The sequence below is a fragment of the Rutidosis leptorrhynchoides genome, chromosome 9 (genome assembly GCF_046630445.1).
Source record: "Rutidosis leptorrhynchoides isolate AG116_Rl617_1_P2 chromosome 9, CSIRO_AGI_Rlap_v1, whole genome shotgun sequence".
NCBI classification, from domain to species: domain Eukaryota; kingdom Viridiplantae; phylum Streptophyta; class Magnoliopsida; order Asterales; family Asteraceae; genus Rutidosis; species Rutidosis leptorrhynchoides.
The window spans coordinates 23,314,943-23,333,608 of NC_092341.1; the positions used below are offsets into that span (position 1 = coordinate 23,314,943).

The window sequence follows — 18,666 nt, forward strand, 5'->3', positions numbered from 1 at the left end:
AAGATCAAACTTTGGTTTGAATCTTTAAAGTATGAACAACCATGAACCTTTTCTTGTTTACTTAGTTACTTCTTCATTATTATGCACTTTAATTTCATGTAGTTAGTTTATATGGTCAAGTACTACAAGTTAGTCTTGATCTCATATCTCTTGAACAAATTAAGTTAACCTTGGAAGTTCAAGAACACACAAACAAGTTTTCTTTAAATATAACTTTGGATCTAGACTTTTGAGTCTTGGATCTTCAAGATCAAACTAAGAACTATGTTCTACTACTTATGATCTTGATTAGTTAGTTAACTTTCAAGTTTATAGTTCATGTATGTGTTAGATCTAAGACTTTGATGTAACTTTGGTTCATCAAACTTCATACAACTCTTAAGTGAGTTGTGCTTCATGTCTTAGACTTGCACTAGGGTTATGATGGTCAAGACTTGGTTAAGATGATGTAGATACATCAATGAGTTGTACACTTGAAGCTATATGCATCAAGGATGAGAACCATGATGAACATCAAGCACCAAGACCACCGGAACCCTTTTAAACTCACTGTTCTGTCTAAAACCTACTGACCTGATGCTTCTGGAACAGACCAGTAGACCTGGGCTGTTCTAACCTTGATTTTTAGATAGAACTTTTCGAGTAGATAACTTTTCATATAGGACTCGTCTTAATCCGTGTTACGGTTTAGGATTTATGGCCCTCCGATCGTTACTATGTCCTTTAACGTTGTGCAGAAATTTCTGACCTACTCGCACTTAGACCGTCGCCACGGTCAAACCAAGACGAGTTTGCTTCTGTAAATTTTACCACACTTAAAGGACTCATAGACGGAGCCATGGCCACTGGTCTCACCTTAATTCAGTAAGGGTATAGGCCGTGGTGACTGACTGAAGTCAGACTTTGTTTTAAGCTACTTTCATAAACGAAACCTACCTTACGCCTTTTGTTTAATGATGAATGATGATGACCCTTAAGACCTTAATTACATACTTTTAAACCTATTAAGACGATTTACTGACTTAGTACTATTTGACTTAGGTTGAGGACTTCGGACCATTTACTTGCACACCTTTCCCGACTACTACTTTACCGCTACATACCATTGTGAGTTATAGCATTCCCTTTTTACTTTAACTTATTTTGGGAACTGAGAATACATGCGGATTTTATGTTTTACATACTAGGCACGAGTACTTAAACTTTATATATGTGTGGGTTATACAACGGCATAAACATTCCCTTTAGCTCGGTAACGTTTAATCATTGGTTTTTGAACCGTGAACGCGAATCTTAGATATGGATCCATAGGGTTTGACATCCCCACTCGGGCTAGTCGCGCTAGCAGTCAACGAGTGTTTAATACTTCGTAAACATACGCACTCGCCAAGTGTACTTTCAGGGGGTATTTTAAACGTTAAGTTAGTTACCAAGTGCCCACGGTTAACATATACTTTATCATACTGTTTTGAAACGCTCTTTGTAGCACTGAAATCTCGTGGCCTACCTTACATACTGTTATACTTAAACTATAGCTCACCAACCGTTGTGTTGACGTTTTTAAGCATGTATTTCTCATGTGCTTGAGGTTGCTTCCGCTGTGTACTAGTCGTGCTGTAGAACCCACTGCTTAGAGTTGTCCACGCATGAACTACTTTACTTTGCATTCAAACATTCGTACTTTTGAACTATGACTTGTAACGACCATTGTGGTCACATACACTTATTATTTGCTTCTACTTAGTGAAGCATGCTTTTGAAATGTAAAACATTTGATGTCGGTTATGACATCACCTTTTATCATGAATGCAGCTTCTTTAATTACAGCATATAGTACTTAACTTTGTAATGATCCTGTTGTTGATGATTCGTACACGATGGTTTTGTACGGGGCATCACAGGTTACTTCCCTCTCGATCCTACCACTATATATATATATATATATATATATATATATATATATATATATATATATATATATATATATATATATATATATATATATATATATATATAGTAGTATTATTATTATTATAAAAAAGGGGGTTTTACCGTTTAATGACCGATTTGTCGATTTTAAATAAAGCGTAAAGATAAATGACGATAATATAAATGACAGAATTTAAATTGCGAGAAAGTAAATTGCAGTAATTAAAAATGACAGTAAATAAAGGTACGATGAAATATGAAATAAAAGTATTATGCTTATTTAAACTTCCGTAATCATGATGTTTGACGTTTTGATTTTAATTAATTGTTACCCGGGTTAATTGTCCTTTGTCCTGGTTTATTTGATACATATCTGGTTTTTGTCCATAATAGTCCATCGGTCATAATTATAAAATTCTCGTCAAATTAACCTTATTCCCGAAGTCAAATATTCCAACTAATTAGGGATTCGAACTGTAACAAGGTTTTAATACTTTGTTTAATGATTACACCAGGTTATCGACTGCGTGTAATCCAAGGTTTTAATACTTTGTTAACAATTACACCAATTATCCTTGTATGTAATCCACCCCTGTTTTAATGAGATATGAATATTAATTTACCCACTTGATCAGAATGAATAATCAATTACCCAACCCAAATAATTAATTAAATGATCGTAAAAGATGTCGTATAAACGTCACTAAATAGGACATACATAATCATTTTAATAATTATAAGATTAACTAATTTGAACATAGGTTCGACAGATTCTAATGAGTTGTCATTCGATTAGACAATACCCCCTATTTATTAATAGTCAATAGTCCAATGTCCACAAGTGTCGGTCTTTTGTCCAAACCTTAATTATGGTACAAAATCTAATAACCCCGTCTTAATATTTAGTCTAACATCACGATTACTTTGGCTCAAATAAGTATAATAATAACTTAGTTACGAGACATTAAATTTAAAAAAAGAAAAAAGAAAAGAACATAGCTTACAGTGGTGATTAATTGCGTAGCGTTGCACGGACAGAATTTCGACTTACAAAACCTTAAAACATTTCTTACATTAACCCAATTATTATTAAACTTAATTTAAACTTAAAATTATAAATATAAATATATATAATTTGATCAAAGGAAAGAAAGGAAAAAGATGTGTAAAACTCGTCCGAAAAATGCTGAATTTATAGACTTGGCCACCATTTCCCTGCCATGCGATCGCATGGGAATAAGGCAGCCAGGCCATGCGATCGCATGACCATCTGGATCCAGCTCAATCACTTTGTTTTCTAGTTTGCCGACGTTTTATTTAAATATATATAATATATATAATTTATATTATATATATATATATATATATATATATATATATATATATATATATATATATATATATATATATATATATATATATATATATATATATTATATTCTTGTGCATAGTTGACTTGTAATTTTAGGTCCGTTGCGTCGCGCGTTGATAGTTGGCTCAGGTCCCTGTTCCGGATTTTCGAACGTCCTTTCGTACGCGGAGATATCTTGTACTTTGCGTTTCGCGACTTGCACTCTTGTAATTTTTAGACGTTTCTCATCATTAAATTAAACCACTTGAATTATATCTTGTACATTTGAGCTTTTTGGTCATTTGCGTCTTCAAATCGTCGTTTTCTTCTTTTGTCTTTGCACTTATTTATTTAAACGAATATTACATAAAAATAGAACAATTACAACTAAAAGCTTTACACATTGGAAGGATATTGTGCCTAAATATATGTTCATTTGGAGCACTATCAACTGTATACATGTTTCTCTTTTACTATGCTTCTCACATTGCTACCTATGATAGTGCATTTCTAGTGCATAACCATCCAATCTGTATGGTTCGTATTAATTAATTTCAATAGCCAAATTTGTGATGACGCCTAGTAATTTTGACCCATTTACGTATAAATGGGTCAATTTTGGTTTAAGTTTCATCTCGGATTCAAGCTCGATCAGGTCAAATAATGAGTTTATACTTCACGAATTCAAATTTATCGAATAATATATTCTCGCAATCGTATCTGATCCATACATTGTTTAGTATATATGAAACATATGAGAATTGGACAGTTATCCCCGATCAACCAAACTCGAACAAAATTTACCGAACCCACTCATTATGACATGTCTAATAGTGATATATAAAACATGTCAGAAAGACTCGCAACATTATTATGGTTATACATAGACGATTAGTTTACAGCTTTTTTTTCTACCATACGCTATACAAGTCTTGAGATTTATAAATTATTACATCACTATTTCATTGTCATCTTGATATCAACTAGTCTTGAGATTTATAAATTATTACATCACTATTTCATTGTCATCTTGATCATCTCCATCTCTGCCTTTATCGTCCATGTTGGTGAGTGTGTGACGGATGACAGAGTTCACTTGTTTCCTTAACTCTGCATTTTCAGTTAAAATATCTCCCAACAGTGACCCCAACTCATCATCTGTCTCACTGTTGTTGTTTTGATTTACAGGTCCACTAGAACTTTCAGCATGTTTACGGAGTAGCTGCACCTGTTAAACTTTCTTAACAATTAGTGATAGTAAGATGCATCATACACATTTGTTGAGAGACGATTTTGACCCATTTAGTTACGCATATTTCGATATGGGTGATGTTTTATCTATTAGACTAGTTCTATCGCCACGTTAGAAAATGGCGTCAGATGATGTGGACGGCCTCTGATGGAAGGAAACGCATTTAACCGAGCGTCAGTGAGAAAATTGAGCTAGTGTTGGTCACAAATGTAACAGAAGTGTGACAAAAAATCCAACCAATCAGATTTAATATATATTTTTTTGTTACTAATTTATTTTTTCCTACTCATCTCCAATCAGATTTTAGATTATACCACTCTCACCCTACAAATATTTGACACAAAAATTTGACCTTATGCGTTAATGAAGGTCAAATACAATCGCAGTCAAAAACCCACTTTCTCACCAAAAAAGTGCATCATTTGCCTCTGACGTCACGGTCAAGGTTAGAAATAGTCTTACAGATCGAAAATGGTACATTATAAATTATAAATTTTTCTAATTTTATTTTGTTTATTAAACAGGAACAGGTCAGACATGTCAAAAGTTGTCAAAGGTCAAAGGTGCATTTAATGAATACATTCTCCGTAATCACTTTATTTTATTCACTAGTTAAGATTTATTATTACTTAAATAATTGTGTAAATCATAATTATAACACAATGTTCTTCACATTGGACGAAAGGAGTTTCAGGTCAACCCAATCAGTTTTGAGATGTACAAAAATCTGCCCTTTTTCAACCCATTACCCAACTTATGTAACCCACCCAATTTGCCAATTCTAAGCAGTACGTACACGTGCACTAACGCTGCTAGCTTATAATATAATACCCTAAGTTTCAACAAATAGGAATCACCTTGGTGTTTAAATACTAAATTAAGAACTTCGTATATAACAAAACTAGGTCTTAATCTTTTTATAGAAGTTTTTAATTTGTTTCGGGACCAAATAAAGAAAATTACCTCTGTAAGCAGAAGATTAATTTGACTGTCGGACGTTTCCAACAGATCAACGGCATCCGACAACGAAGTATCCGCCATTAATTTATCTTCGTCATCCAAAATGAAATTAATACTACAACCCCGAAGCCGATTGCAAAGCTCCTCACATTTATGTATCAACGCCAATTTTAAAACATTTTTAGCTTCTCGTATTTGTTTCTCCTTCTGGTACACATTAACAAAATGAAAACACTTAAAACAACAATCAACGTATCATATTCACGTCATAGATCAAACATAAAAGCTACCTCTAACTTTTTGTTTTCTTCCAAACATTTGCTTAGCTCCTGTTTCAATTCGGAATTAGATTTACGTAAAATTTCAATCTCCTCCTTAGCATCAATTAACTCTTTCTGTAACTGATCGATTGCGGTTCCTTTCACTGATTCTGACGGAATATCCGTATTAGACGAAACGGACGAACTGCTACCTAGTAAAGAATGATCTGGTGGAACGGGGTTTGCAGACGAGTCATTTTGAGTTGACTCAGTACATGCTGATATACCCATTAAATATGTTAGTACAATTTTCCATTCTTTATAAGTAAAATGAGTCGACTTTTGACACGAAATAAAAACTTACCTTGTCTTGCAGCTGCTTCGAGCTCCAAAAAGATAGCCACGTAAGCAGTTCTAGATACATCGATATCGGATAATAGCTTCTCCAACCAACCATCCAAAGCGCACCTTCGCTGTAACAAAAACGGATCCTTTAAGAACTTTTCTTTTTCAGGAAACAAAAGGTAAATTGTGATGCAAGAAATAAAATAAAAAATATAAACTTTCTTTACCTCTTCCAAAAGTGTCTTGCTACGCATTTTCATAAGCCGTTTTGGAGGAACTGTAGGTAGATCTTTCTTAGGAAATTCTTTTCTGAGCTGTAAATACGTCATTAAAACCAAAACTAGTCAATGCAACAATGAAGCCTTATAACACTGTTCAACAACATTGGCAACTGGCATAAAATGCATAACAGATGAACATAAATGCACCTCAGAATATAGCTGCAAGAACTCATTAAATCTTCTTAGTACTTCTCGAGTCGACGTGATTCCTTCTGGTGATTGTATACCAACCTGGACTCTAAAAAACTACATGCATAACATAACCTTAAACATCATCAACACATACATAGCAAGTACCACATAACATAAATTCATGAAATAATCACACAAATATAAAATTAAGCACATGATCCAAATCCCCAATTGTTTAAAAAAGTAGTCATACCACTGTATCTGAACCATTAGCAGATGATGCAACAGTCCATGAAGGAACTGTAACACAGTAACTCCATCTCTTATTTGATTCATGTGGCCAAACTGAATTCCTTCCTTCCTGCATATATACATACGTACATACATATAAATATTAAAATTTAAATAGATAAATTGTAAATACCACAAAAAAGTACTCAACTTTAACAATTTTTTTACATTTAGATACCTATTTTAGGTTAATCAATTCAATCTAAAGTTGATGAGTAAGGTCTTTTTTAGAAAACTTTTGAATTATTTTACTATTTTGATACAAGATTATGTAAATTTTTTACCTTTTTAAACATCTGAGACACCAACCAAAATAATCTACGTCTAATTTTTTTATTTTATAAGAATAAACTTAAATTGAGTAGCTGAAATGAGAAATCAACTACACAAAACATAAAATTGCTAAATTTTAGCTTTCTAATTTAAATTGAAATTATACAATTTATCATATAGAGTTAGTAACTGTACTGTACCCAAATACGTGGAGGTAGACTCCAATCCATGCCAAGAGGGAGCGGTGAATTGCCGTCGTGGCGACGCTGCTCCGGCGGATTGATGCTAGGGTTTGTGATCGGAGGTGTCTGTCGCGGTGGCGGCGGTCGTCTGACGTAAAGTTCGTCATCGTAGCTGATACCGGCGGTAATTGGATTACCGAAAAGGGGATTGATGAAGGCGGAATCGGAGAAACCGTAATCGTATACAGATGCATCGTATCCGTACATACTCATCGTGTTTCAACAATTTCACGGCTGCCGGAGTACTGTCCACTGTCAGTCTCGATCCCACTCAAGGAATTGGGTTTCCATAGAAATGATTATTTATTTTAAGTATAAACTCCGTTTTATATCGGTAAGTAAAAGTTAAAACAAATTTAAAGGGATGATGATTAAATTAAATTAAATTAAAAAAAAAAAGTAATTCAACTGTGCGAATAATTAAAAACAATTAAATTAAATTAAATTAGTAACTGAATTTTGATAAAAATTAGTATAGTCTTATTGTAGTATCTAACTAATGTCCTAAAACATCATAAAAATGTTGTTACATTTAAAATTTTAAATTTTTATAACTAGTATTTAATAGTTAATAATTAGAATTCATATTAATAATTAAAAATAAGAGAGAAACAAATATGACATTTTAGACAATCATCTAAATCATTAATGAAATTATCATCTTAAACAATCACTTAACGAATGTGATTGAATATACTTATCTATTTATTTATTTTTAGACAAAATTACGCTCGTCGTCCTTAAACTTGTATCAAGTCTTCTCAGGTCGTCCTTAAACTTTTTTTTTTGCTGGCGTCGTCCCTGAACTTGTTCTTTGTAACTCCGGTCGTCTCTCAACTTTTTCTGTTAAACTGACTCATGTGCGAATCATGTGAGGGTATTTCAGTCTTTTTATCATTTTCTAAAATAATTCAATTTAATTTATCTTTTATCTTTTTTTCTCTTTGCCTCTCAAAACCCATTTTCTTCTTTCTATTCCTTCTTTTTCAATCCTCATTTTATCTCTCCTTATATCTTTCACCTTTCAAAATTAAAATTAATCCTCCACCTTTCAAAATTAAAATCAAAGGCAGAGTTTAGGACTTAGGAAAAAATCAATCCTCCACGCTTTGTTCATACAAAATTAGGGTATGCAACTAAAATATGAAAATCGTGCACAATATGTATAAACGAAATCCATAAACCAACTGTAATTACTTGTATGCTTACTCGCTTACTGCACTAATTGCAGATCAAAGAAGGTAAATACCTTATTTCTTATTGTTTTATTTTGCTTTTTTGCCTTAACTAGTTCATCTTCTCCAACCACATTAGTAGGTCTGCCTTTTGAAGACTGAAGTTACTGACTTTTTGTTGCCTCCATTCTCAATACTTGTTATTTCATATAACCCTGCTCAATCATTTCTATTAACGACGAATTAAAGAAGGAAATTAGTGAATCTCATGCTTAGATTTAAACCTCCCTTTAGGATTATCTATTAAGGTCGATTCAAATCTCGATGTTTGTGGGTCATTCGGATCTGAATTCAAACCTGCAGTTCACCGGAGTTGAGGGCTGGATGTTGAAGATCGACGGATTTTGTGGTTTGTTTAGATTAGATTTCGTGTTTTGAGTTTGTCGTGTGTTTGATATTGTATTTGGTCTGTTTGATTTTGTCTTCAAAGTTTAGTTTAGTTGTTTTTTATTTAGAAAGAGAGAAAGTGGGTTTGATTTTATTTATTTTTTTGTACATCTCAGAACTGATTGGGTTGACCTGAAACTCCTTTCGTCCAATGTGAACTACAAACTACATATTCATGATTTATTTATTTTTTTGATTCTGTAGGGATGTCAAAAGAATTAAGGGAGGTAATTGTCTTGCACATAAAGATGAAGACTTTGACATTAAAAGTCAAAAGAAGTCAAACAGTATTAAAAGCTGATGAAAAATGGGGCCTTAAATGGGTCGATATGTAATGTAATATACTAAAGATGAAGACTTTGACATTAAAAGTCAAAAGAAGTCAAGCAGTATTAAAAGCTGATGAAAAATGGGGCCTTAAATGGGTCGATATGTAATATATACTAATATTTGCTTTGCCAAAAATAATAATTCTGTAAGGATGGCATTCTGCAAGCTTGTGCCCTAATTTCATGTAATTGTTGCTGTGATTTGATTCTTTTTGCAGTACAATTACAGTTACAATACATAAAAAAAAAAAAAAAATTAAAAAATCAATAAATTTGAGAAAGGGAGTGAGTGTAGCTGTGTAGATAAGATGATTACCCTTCGGATCCTTGAGATCCCATAATTAAATGGTGATCCGTGTACTGTGTAACTGATTTCTTCTCAATTCCCGCCGTCTTTTTTGCTTCTTTTAATGTAATGTAATAGTTCGAAGACCAATTAGGTATTTTGTTAACAAATGGAGATTGGTCAAAATGGCCCCTGTACAGGTTACAGGAGCCATTTTGACGCAATGTTAACAAGTTACAGGATTTTGACCAATCTCCATTTGTTAACAAAATACCTAATTGGTCTTCGAACTATTACATTACATTAAAATAAGCAAAAAAGACGGCGGGAATTGAGAAGAAATCAGTTACACAGTACACGGATCACCATTTAATTATGGGAACTCAAGGATCCGAAGGGTAATCATCTTATCTACACAGCTACACTCACTCCCTTTCTCAAATTTATTGATTTTTTTTAAAAAAAAAATTTATGTATTGTAACTGTAATTGTACTGCAAAAAGAATCAAATCACAGCAACAATTACATGAAATTAGGGCACAAGCTTGCAGAATGTCATCCTTACAGAATTATTATTTTTGGCAAAGCAAATATTAGTATATATTACATATCGACCCATTTAAGGCCCCATTTTTCATCAGCTTTTAATACTGCTCGACTTCTTTTGACTTTTAATGTCAAAGTCTTCATCTTTAGTATATTACATTACATATCGCCCCATTTAAGGCCCCATTTTCATCAGCTTTTAATACTGTTTGACTTCTTTTGACTTTTAATGTCAAAGTCTTCATCTTTATGTGCATGACAATAACCTCCCTTAATTCTTTTGACATCCCTACAGAATCAAAAAAATTAATAAATCATGAATATGTAGTTTGTAGTTCACATTGGACGAAAGGAGTTTCAGGTCAACCCAATCAGTTCTGAGATGTACAAAAATCTGCCCTTTTTCAACCCATTACCCAACTTATGTAACCCACCCAATTTGCCAATTCTAAGCAATACGCACAGGCACGCTAACGCTGCTAGCTTATAATATACCCGAGGTTTTACCAAATAGGAATCACTTTGGTGTTTAAAGACCAAAACAGGGACGTCTCACGTGTTTAAATACTAAATTAAGAACTTCATATCTAGCAAAAACTAGATCTTAATCTTTTATATACGTATTTAATTCGTTTCGGGATCGAATAAAGAAAATTACCTCTGTAGGCAGAAGATTAATTTGACTGTCGGACGTTTCCAACAGATCAACGGCATCTGACAACGAAGTATCCGCCATTAATTTATCTTCGTCATCCAAAACGAAATTAATACTACAATCCCGAAGCCGGTTGCAAAGAAGCGCGCATTTACGCAGCAACGCCAATTTCAAAACATTTTCAGCTTCTCGTATTTGTTTCTCCTTCTGGTACACATTCCCAAAATGTCAAAATGCAAACACTTAGACAACAATCAACGTATCAAATTCACGTCGTGGATCAAACATAAAAGCTACCTCTAACGTTTTGTTTTCTTCCAAACATTTGCTTAGCTCCCGCTTCAATTCGGAATTAGATTTAGGTAAAATTCCAATATCCTCCTTAGCATCAATCAACTCGTTTTGTAACATATCATTCTGATCGATTGTGATTCCTTTCGTTGACGGATTGTCCATATCAGACGAAACGGAAGAACTGCTACCGAGTAAAGAATTCGCAGTCAAGTCATTTTGAGTTGACTCAGTACACGCTGATATATACCCATTAAATATGTTAGTACAAACTTTACATTCTTTATAAATAAAATAAGTCGACTTTTGTCACGAAATAAAAACTTACCTTGTCTTTCAGCTGCTTCCAGCTCCAAAAAGATAGCCACGTAAGCAGTTCTAGATACATCGATATCGGATAATAGCTTCTCCAACCAACCATCCAAAGCGCACCTTCGCTGTAACAAAAATGGATCCGTAAATGACTTTTTTTTCCCGAAACAGAAGGTAACTTAGATGCAAGGAATAATATAAAAAATATGTACTTTCCTTGCCTCTTCCAAAAGTGTTTTGCTTCGCATTTTCAAAAGCCGTTTTGGGGGAACCGCAGTCTTTCTTAGGAAATTGTTTTCTAAGCTGTAAACATGTCATTAAATCAGAATTAGTTATATGCAACAACTAGGCCTTACAAAAATGTTCTAATGTTGGCAACCGGGATAAAATGCGTAACAGAAGAACATAAACGCACCTCAGAATATAGCTGCAAGAACTCGTTAAATCTTCTTAGTACTTCTCGAGTTGACGTGATTCCTTCTGGTGATTGTATACCAACCTGAACTCTAAAACACTACATGCATAACATAACCATAAACATCAACACATACATAGCAAGTACCAGTCCACATAACGTAAATTTATGAAATAATCGCACAAGTACAAAAATAAGCACATGATTCAAAATTCCCCAATTGTTTAAAAAAAAGTAGTAATAGTAATACCACTGTATCTGAACCATTAGCAGATGATGTAACAGTCCAAGAAGGAACTGTAACACAGTAACTCCATCTCTTATTTGATTCATGTGGCCAAACTGAATTCCTTCCTTCCTGCATATATACATATATACATACATACATACATACATATAAGTATTAGAAATTCAAATAGATAAATTGTAAATGCCACAAAAAAGTACTCAACTTTAACAATTTGTTTCCATTTACATACCTATTTTAGGTTAATCAATCTAAGGTTGATAAGCTAGGTCCTTTTTATTAAACTTTTAAAGCATCATCAACTACAAAATGAATTCTTTTACTATTTTGATACAACAAGATTATGTAAAGTTTTTACCTTTTTAAACATCTCAGACACCAACTAAAATAATCTACTTCTATTTTTTTACTTTTATAAGAAAAAACTTAAATTGAGTAGCTGAAATGAGAAATCTACTACATAAAACATAAATTTGCTAAATTTTAGCTTTCTAATTTAAATTGAAATTGTAAAATTTTATAATATAGAGTTTGTAACTGTATTGTACCCAAATACGTGGAGGTAGACTCCAATCCATGCCAAGAAGGAGCGGTGAATTGCCGTCGTGGCGACGCTGCTCCGGCGGATTGATGCTAGGGTTTGTGATCGGAGGTGTCTGTCGCGGTGGCGGCGGTCGTCTGACGTAAATTTAGTCATCGTAGCTGATACCGGAGGTAATTGGATTACCGAAAAGGGGACTGGTGAAGGCGGAATCGGAGAAACCGTAATTGTATACAGATGCATCGTATCCGTACATACTCATCGTGTTTCAACAATTTCACGGCTGCCGGAGTATTGTCAACTGTCAGTCGGGTTTTTTACAGTAGTAGAAATGATTACTTATTTAAGTATAAACTCCGTTTTATATCGGAAAAAGTAAAAGTACAAAAAGTTAAAACAAATTTAAAGGTATGATTACTAAATTATACTCCGTACTAATTAAAATCAAATTTAAAATATAAAAAACTTTGTTGTATCGTGTATCGCTTAACTTCTCGCTAATTTTTTTTATATATAAAACTTTTACTTTCAGGAAAAAAAATAAATTGAAAAATTAATTTAACTGTGTTAGAATCATCATGTTATATGTAGTTGTTTATGAATAAAAATTAGTAATTGAATTTTGATACAAAGTAGTATTATTGTAATATATAACTAATGTACTAAAACATATCATAATATGTATCATATAAATAATTGAAAAATTATGAAGCAAAGATGATATCTTGGACAATCACCTAAATTAGAGGTGAAATTATCCTCTTAAACAATCATTTAACGGTTGTGAATGAATACATTTATCTATTTTTTTTTTAATATATAATGTGATAAGAATTTGAGTTAATTCAATTATACTACACATGATTGTTTCAAATTTATCCTTTTTTTGTCAAGACTAGAATAATGATTAAAAATTCAAAATAAGTTTAAATATGAATGAAGATTAAAAAAATCATTTTATCTGGTATTATTGTTGGAATTTAAATATAATATATAAAAAAGTTCTTATTATATGTTCTTATAGCACACGTTGGATAATCTATGTTTATATTTCTATTAAGGAATTAATTTTTTTTTCTCTTAACACCCGTTAAGATGTATTTAATGAACCTATAATTTTTGTAAATATAAAAGTTTATAATACATAATAATATAATACTTATTAATTGTAAATTTTGATACTAAAACAAATCATTAGTTCATTAAATACATTTTTAACACGGGTCTAGCAAAACTATTACTCTTTATAAAGAAAATTAAATAGATTAAATGTGTCTATTATTGAGAAAATGGTAGAGATATGTTATACTTTCTTTTTTAAAGTTCGAAATGTAAGTAATAAATAAATTTACAAGTTCTCACCACTAGACTAACTCTTAAGATTGAGACGTAATATTTACAAACAGATCTATAAAAAAAATCACAAATTGACATGGTACCATTCAATTTCTTTCATTTTTCATGCTCGTAAGTCACTATTATCATTTGAACCGTTTCACGTTTGTTTGTGAATCATTTTTGTAAACTTTATTTGTATTAAAGTATTGCTAGCTGGAATGCAAAACCTATGTAAACCGTTTACTGCTTCCGAGCTTTGTAGTGGTTATGGATTCGATCAAGGTTGTAAAAAAGCGAGTCGGGGACGCATCGGCTATGCCTAAAAAACGACGCGTCGGTCGCAACGGTGACGCAACGGGCGTTGACTAACGTTGACTTTTTTAAATAGTTATAATAAATATATATTTATATATAATATTATATAGATCGAATCTTAAAATATAAACTATATTTACAATAAACATTAACAATTAACAATTACTAACAATATTACAAAAAAAAAATAAAAAAAATTGACCGACTTTGACTGACTTTGACCGACTCTGATCGACTTTGACCGACTTTTTCCGAATTTGACCGACTTTTTCCGACTTTGACCGACTTTTTACCTTTGACCGACTTTTTAGAAACGATGCATCGGTCATGTACAAAAAACGACGCATCGGCCGACGCGTGGTCAAGTCGGCCGACTTTTGCAACACTGGATTCGATTGTAACTTTGTTCGTTTTCTCATCTTATGATGAAAAGATTCGTTTTAATCTTATCGTTTATTTTTGAAAAAAAAAACCTTTTAAGTTCGGAATTAAAAATAGTTTTTCTTATTGAAAATGATTATAAGTGCATAAAAATTGACTATTAATAAAAACCTAGTTGACGTAATAAATCATCATAAAATAATTTAAGGAGTTATAAACTAGTTTAAAATGTGTTTTTGTAAACTAGTTTAAACATATACGAGTACTATACAGAAAAAATTAAAAAATTCTTCCAATTAACTTGAACATAGTGGAGTAAATTTTATTTATTTATTTGGTTGAGGTGAAATATAAAGTCAAAATCTGTTTTGAACAGCATTAAACGTGATCGTGGGTGCCGGTGGGTTAAAGATTGACCCCCAAGTAATGTTTAAATATAAAAATAAAAAATATAAATAATTTTAATTTATACTCGGAAATAAATAAATTCAAATATATATAGATACATAAGTTTGGACCTAAAACACAAAAGCCTTTGGACTCCATCTTCTAGGGTTTAAGCGCAGCAGCCCCCAATACAAAACCTGTAAGCCCATCATTCTTCAATGTTCTTCTTCATCTACCTCTAAAAATTTTGAAAAACCTTTTCTGTTTTTTATTTTTCTGTTTATTTATTATTAATCATTTAATCATCACTATTGTTGTTGCTATTTTATAATGTATATTCAAGTTGAGACCTTAAACCCTAGTTTTAATATTTTGCAGGTTTATCAAGATCAATTGTTTCTTCATCTTCAACCGATTGCTGCCGATTTTAGGGTTAGTTTTAATTCAACTATAATCGTACAATGTTTATCTGAATGCTTAAACCCCTGATGATTTTAGTTGTATATGTTATGAATACAGAGTCTTGATCTCGATGGATTAATATTGTCGTTTTCTTGATTTTATTTTTTTGTTTATAAAAATTATAATACATGATTGATTGAATGTGAATCTTTTGAATTGTGATCTTGTCATGTTGTTTTGTTTGCCCATTATATTTATGGGTTTTTGTGAATTAAAACTAATCCTAAAATTTTCAGTAATCTATTAAAGATGAAGAAACAATTGATCTTGATAAACCTGCAATAATATTAAAACTAGGGTTTAGGGTCTTAACTTAGGGATTTTGGGGTTCAAGGTCTTAACTTGTTTAACATTAATATTAAAAAATTGATCTTTTCATGTTGTTTTGTTTGCCCATTATAGTTTTTAGGGATTTTTATCAAATTGAAGTTAATTAGGGGTGTTAACTTTTCAAATGCAGCTTAAATAACAGATAAACCAATCCAATTTCAAATATTTTTTCAGAATTGGGGTTCAACCAAAACCTAATTTGCAAGATTGTATTGGCTATCTAATTTTTTACTTATAAATATAAATATGTATTCAAGCTTGAAACAAAGAAAACCTTATTCATCGAACTATTTAAAACCTTGAATTTCAGACCCTTTATATCAATATCAACTAGGTTGATTTCAATTTGTTGAATTTTTTCTAATGAATTTGGTTTCGAGATATACTATCAACTAGATAAGTTGAAATCTGTTTAAGATAGAACATGAATATATGTTATTATTCATACAAACAACAAATTATTTTCAAATTTTAAAGTTGTAACATTTATCTTATAATTGATTTATGTATTGCAGAACTTGCTATATAAATGGCTAACTCTGCAAGTATTAGTGAGCTTCAAAGCACCGATGCACCCATAAACGGTAAACGAAGGAGGAAGAAATCTATGGTGTGGGACCACTTCACGATCGAAAAAATTGACGCCGAATGTACAAAAGCCCGTTGTATGGAATGCAAAAAGTCGTTTGCGTACATTTCAGGCTCAAAGTTAGCCGGCACTAGTCACCTAAAACGACATATTTCATTAGGCATATGTCCCGCAAATGGCGGTAACGAAAAAACGGGTCGAGTTTCGCCTTGCACTCCTCTTCCCACTCTTAACCCAACTCAAAAAGTTTCAAGAAAACGACATAAAGTCAAGTTTGAAGATTGTTGCACAAGTGATATTGCAAAGATGATAATCATGCATGATTATCCGTTCGATATAGTCGAATGTCCCGCCTTTTTGAACTGCGTGAAATCTCTTCGCCCTCAATTTCCCCTTTTTTCGATCGATGCCGTCGAACGAAGTTGTCTTGAGTTGTATCAAAGAGAAAGACAAAACCTTTTGAATGTTCTTGATAATATCTCGGGACGTGTTAACCTTTCGCTTGAAATGTATCATACGGATCAAAGTGTAGGGTACACGGTTATAACGGGTCAGTTCATCGATCAAAATTGGAACTTGCATAGAAAAATTCTTTTGGTTGTATTGTTACCTTTTCCCGATTCGGATTCCGCGTTTAATCGTGCTGTTCTTTCGTGCATATCCGATTGGAATTTGGAGAATAAGGTGCTCGGTTTAACTCTTGATGAATCTTTCGCTAATAAATCTGCAAGAACGAATTTAAGAAATTTACTTTATGCTAAAAACCCGTTATTCCTTAACGGTAAATTCTTGATCGGGAGCTGTTACAGTCGGGTTTTGTCTCATCTTGCTAACGATGCTATAACGTCGTTAACGGACACCGTTAAAAAAGTTCGTGATAGTGTGAAGTATGTGGTGACAATGGACGTTTTAGAACATTTCAACGATCTTAAGCTACAATTACAAGTACCCAGTGCAAAAAGTCTTGTACTTGATGACCAAACGCAATGGAACACGACTTATCATATGCTTGTTGCAGCGTGTGAATTAAAGGAGGTATTTTCTTGTTTGGATACTTTCGACACGAGTTATGTGAACTCTGTTTCAATGGATGAATGGAAAAAAATGGAAATTTTATGCATTTATTTGAAAAGTTTGCTTGATGCTGCAAATCTTTTGACGGGTCCCACGTATCCGACCACAAACTCGTTTTTTCACGAAGCTTGGAAGTTGGAACTCGAGCTAAGACACGCTGTAGTAAGTGACGACAGTTTTGTTAGAAGTTTGACTTGGTCAATGCACGAAAGGTTTCACAAATACTGGAAAGACAACTTTTTAGTGCTGTCGATTGCTGTTGTTTTGGACCCGCGGTTTAAAATGAAGCTTGTTGAAATCAGTTTTACAAGATTATATGGTGATGATGCAGATCAATGGATTAAAGCTGTAAATGAAGGTGTTCGCGATCTGTTTTGTGATTACGTTGTACAAATGTTGCCAACGCCAACTTTTGAGATGGCGGATTTTGATGTTTATATATCTGATATAAGCAGTCATCAGAATACGAAACGTGACCTTGATGAATACTTGGAAGAAAAAGTATTACCTCGAATTCAAGATTTTGATGTTTTGGGGTGGTGGAAAGAAAACGAAGAAAAGTATCCAACTTTATCGAAAATGGCGTCTGATATTTTGTGCATTCCTGTTTCGACAGTTACTAACGATTCTGTGTTTGAGCTGACGTGTAAAAAGATGGATAGATATCGGTGTTCGTTGAAACCGTCTACCCTTGAAGCGCTTACGTGTGCAAAAGATTGGATGCAAAATGGATTTTGCGATTACTTGACGAATTACTCGCCTTTGTTTTTACCAAAATCGTTTGTTAAAAGTGAGTTTTAGCGGTGTTTTTGCAGGTATTCTTTCATACATTTTTTTTGTTCAAGAAAAGTGAGGTTTGTGTTGAACACAGATTAGTTGAATTTGGTGGTAAAATGTAAATCATTTTTGGGATATTGGTTATTTTCTTGAAGATGTTTTATATAGTTCTACAGTTTCTACAATAATTTTCATAGTGTTATTTTTTATAAATTGCTTGTTAAACAAGAATGCTATGTTACAGAAGTTTAAGAGATCAACTGCAAGAATTTGCACAAAATGAATCTGAATGCGGTATTGTGTATTCTAAACTAGTTGTACTTCATTATTTGTATGAATATGAATTTTTATGAGTAGACCCAAGCAATCATATCTTAAAGTACAGAGACCAAGGTTGAAAAGACGTGAGAAGGGGTCGGGACTTTGAAGCGTCACAACGATTAAGACGGAGTC

The 18,666-nt window shown here is 32.6% G+C and overlaps 3 protein-coding genes across 3 annotated transcripts; 1 reads left to right on the top strand and 2 right to left on the bottom strand.

Moving 5' to 3' along the window:
- Nucleotides 1–4,286: 4,286 nt before the first annotated feature.
- On the bottom strand, nt 4,287–7,597 carry LOC139867830 (uncharacterized). The gene is made up of 8 exons (XM_071856180.1): nt 7,275–7,597; nt 6,764–6,871; nt 6,526–6,624; nt 6,325–6,411; nt 6,117–6,225; nt 5,783–6,030; nt 5,496–5,699; nt 4,287–4,508 (listed from the first exon to the last, which is right to left on the bottom strand). Exons 1-8 carry the CDS (start codon nt 7,527–7,529, stop codon nt 4,287–4,289), a joined length of 1,332 nt encoding a protein of 443 aa, XP_071712281.1. The 5' UTR covers nt 7,530–7,597.
- A 1,162-nt stretch (nt 7,598–8,759) lies between these two features.
- LOC139865990 (PX domain-containing protein EREL2-like) lies at nt 8,760–12,864 on the bottom strand. Its single transcript, XM_071854117.1, has 8 exons — nt 12,568–12,864; nt 12,023–12,130; nt 11,773–11,871; nt 11,574–11,660; nt 11,374–11,482; nt 11,052–11,284; nt 10,758–10,961; nt 8,760–9,103 (listed from the first exon to the last, which is right to left on the bottom strand). The coding sequence occupies exons 1-8, from the start codon at nt 12,595–12,597 to the stop codon at nt 8,999–9,001; spliced, it is 975 nt and encodes a 324-aa protein (XP_071710218.1). The 5' UTR covers nt 12,598–12,864; the 3' UTR covers nt 8,760–8,998.
- A 2,272-nt stretch (nt 12,865–15,136) lies between these two features.
- On the top strand, nt 15,137–18,287 carry LOC139865644 (zinc finger BED domain-containing protein RICESLEEPER 2-like). The gene is made up of 3 exons (XM_071853722.1): nt 15,137–15,180; nt 15,360–15,413; nt 16,289–18,287. The coding sequence occupies exon 3, from the start codon at nt 16,303–16,305 to the stop codon at nt 18,235–18,237; it is 1,935 nt and encodes a 644-aa protein (XP_071709823.1). The 5' UTR covers nt 15,137–15,180; nt 15,360–15,413; nt 16,289–16,302; the 3' UTR covers nt 18,238–18,287.
- The last annotated feature ends 379 nt before the right edge of the window (nt 18,288–18,666 follow it).

Excerpts from the sequence above, each read along its gene's own strand:
- LOC139865990 (XM_071854117.1), bottom strand. The coding sequence starts at position 12,597 with ATGGATTGGAGTCTACCTCCACGTATTTGG. Across the intron at positions 12,131-12,567 it reads GTCTACCTCCACGTATTTGG|GAAGGAAGGAATTCAGTTTG; the intron begins GTACAATACAGT and ends GTATATATGCAG. Across the intron at positions 11,872-12,022 it reads CTAATGGTTCAGATACAGTG|TGTTTTAGAGTTCAGGTTGG; the intron begins GTATTACTATTA and ends TTATGCATGTAG.
- LOC139867830 (XM_071856180.1), bottom strand. The coding sequence starts at position 7,529 with ATGAGTATGTACGGATACGATGCATCTGTATACGATTACGGTTTCTCC. Across the intron at positions 6,872-7,274 it reads GTCTACCTCCACGTATTTGG|GAAGGAAGGAATTCAGTTTG; the intron begins GTACAGTACAGT and ends GTATATATGCAG. Across the intron at positions 6,031-6,116 it reads CGAAGCAGCTGCAAGACAAG|CATGTACTGAGTCAACTCAA; the intron begins GTAAGTTTTTAT and ends TGGGTATATCAG.
- LOC139865644 (XM_071853722.1), top strand. The coding sequence starts at position 16,303 with ATGGCTAACTCTGCAAGTATTAGTGAGCTTCAAAGCACCGATGCACCC.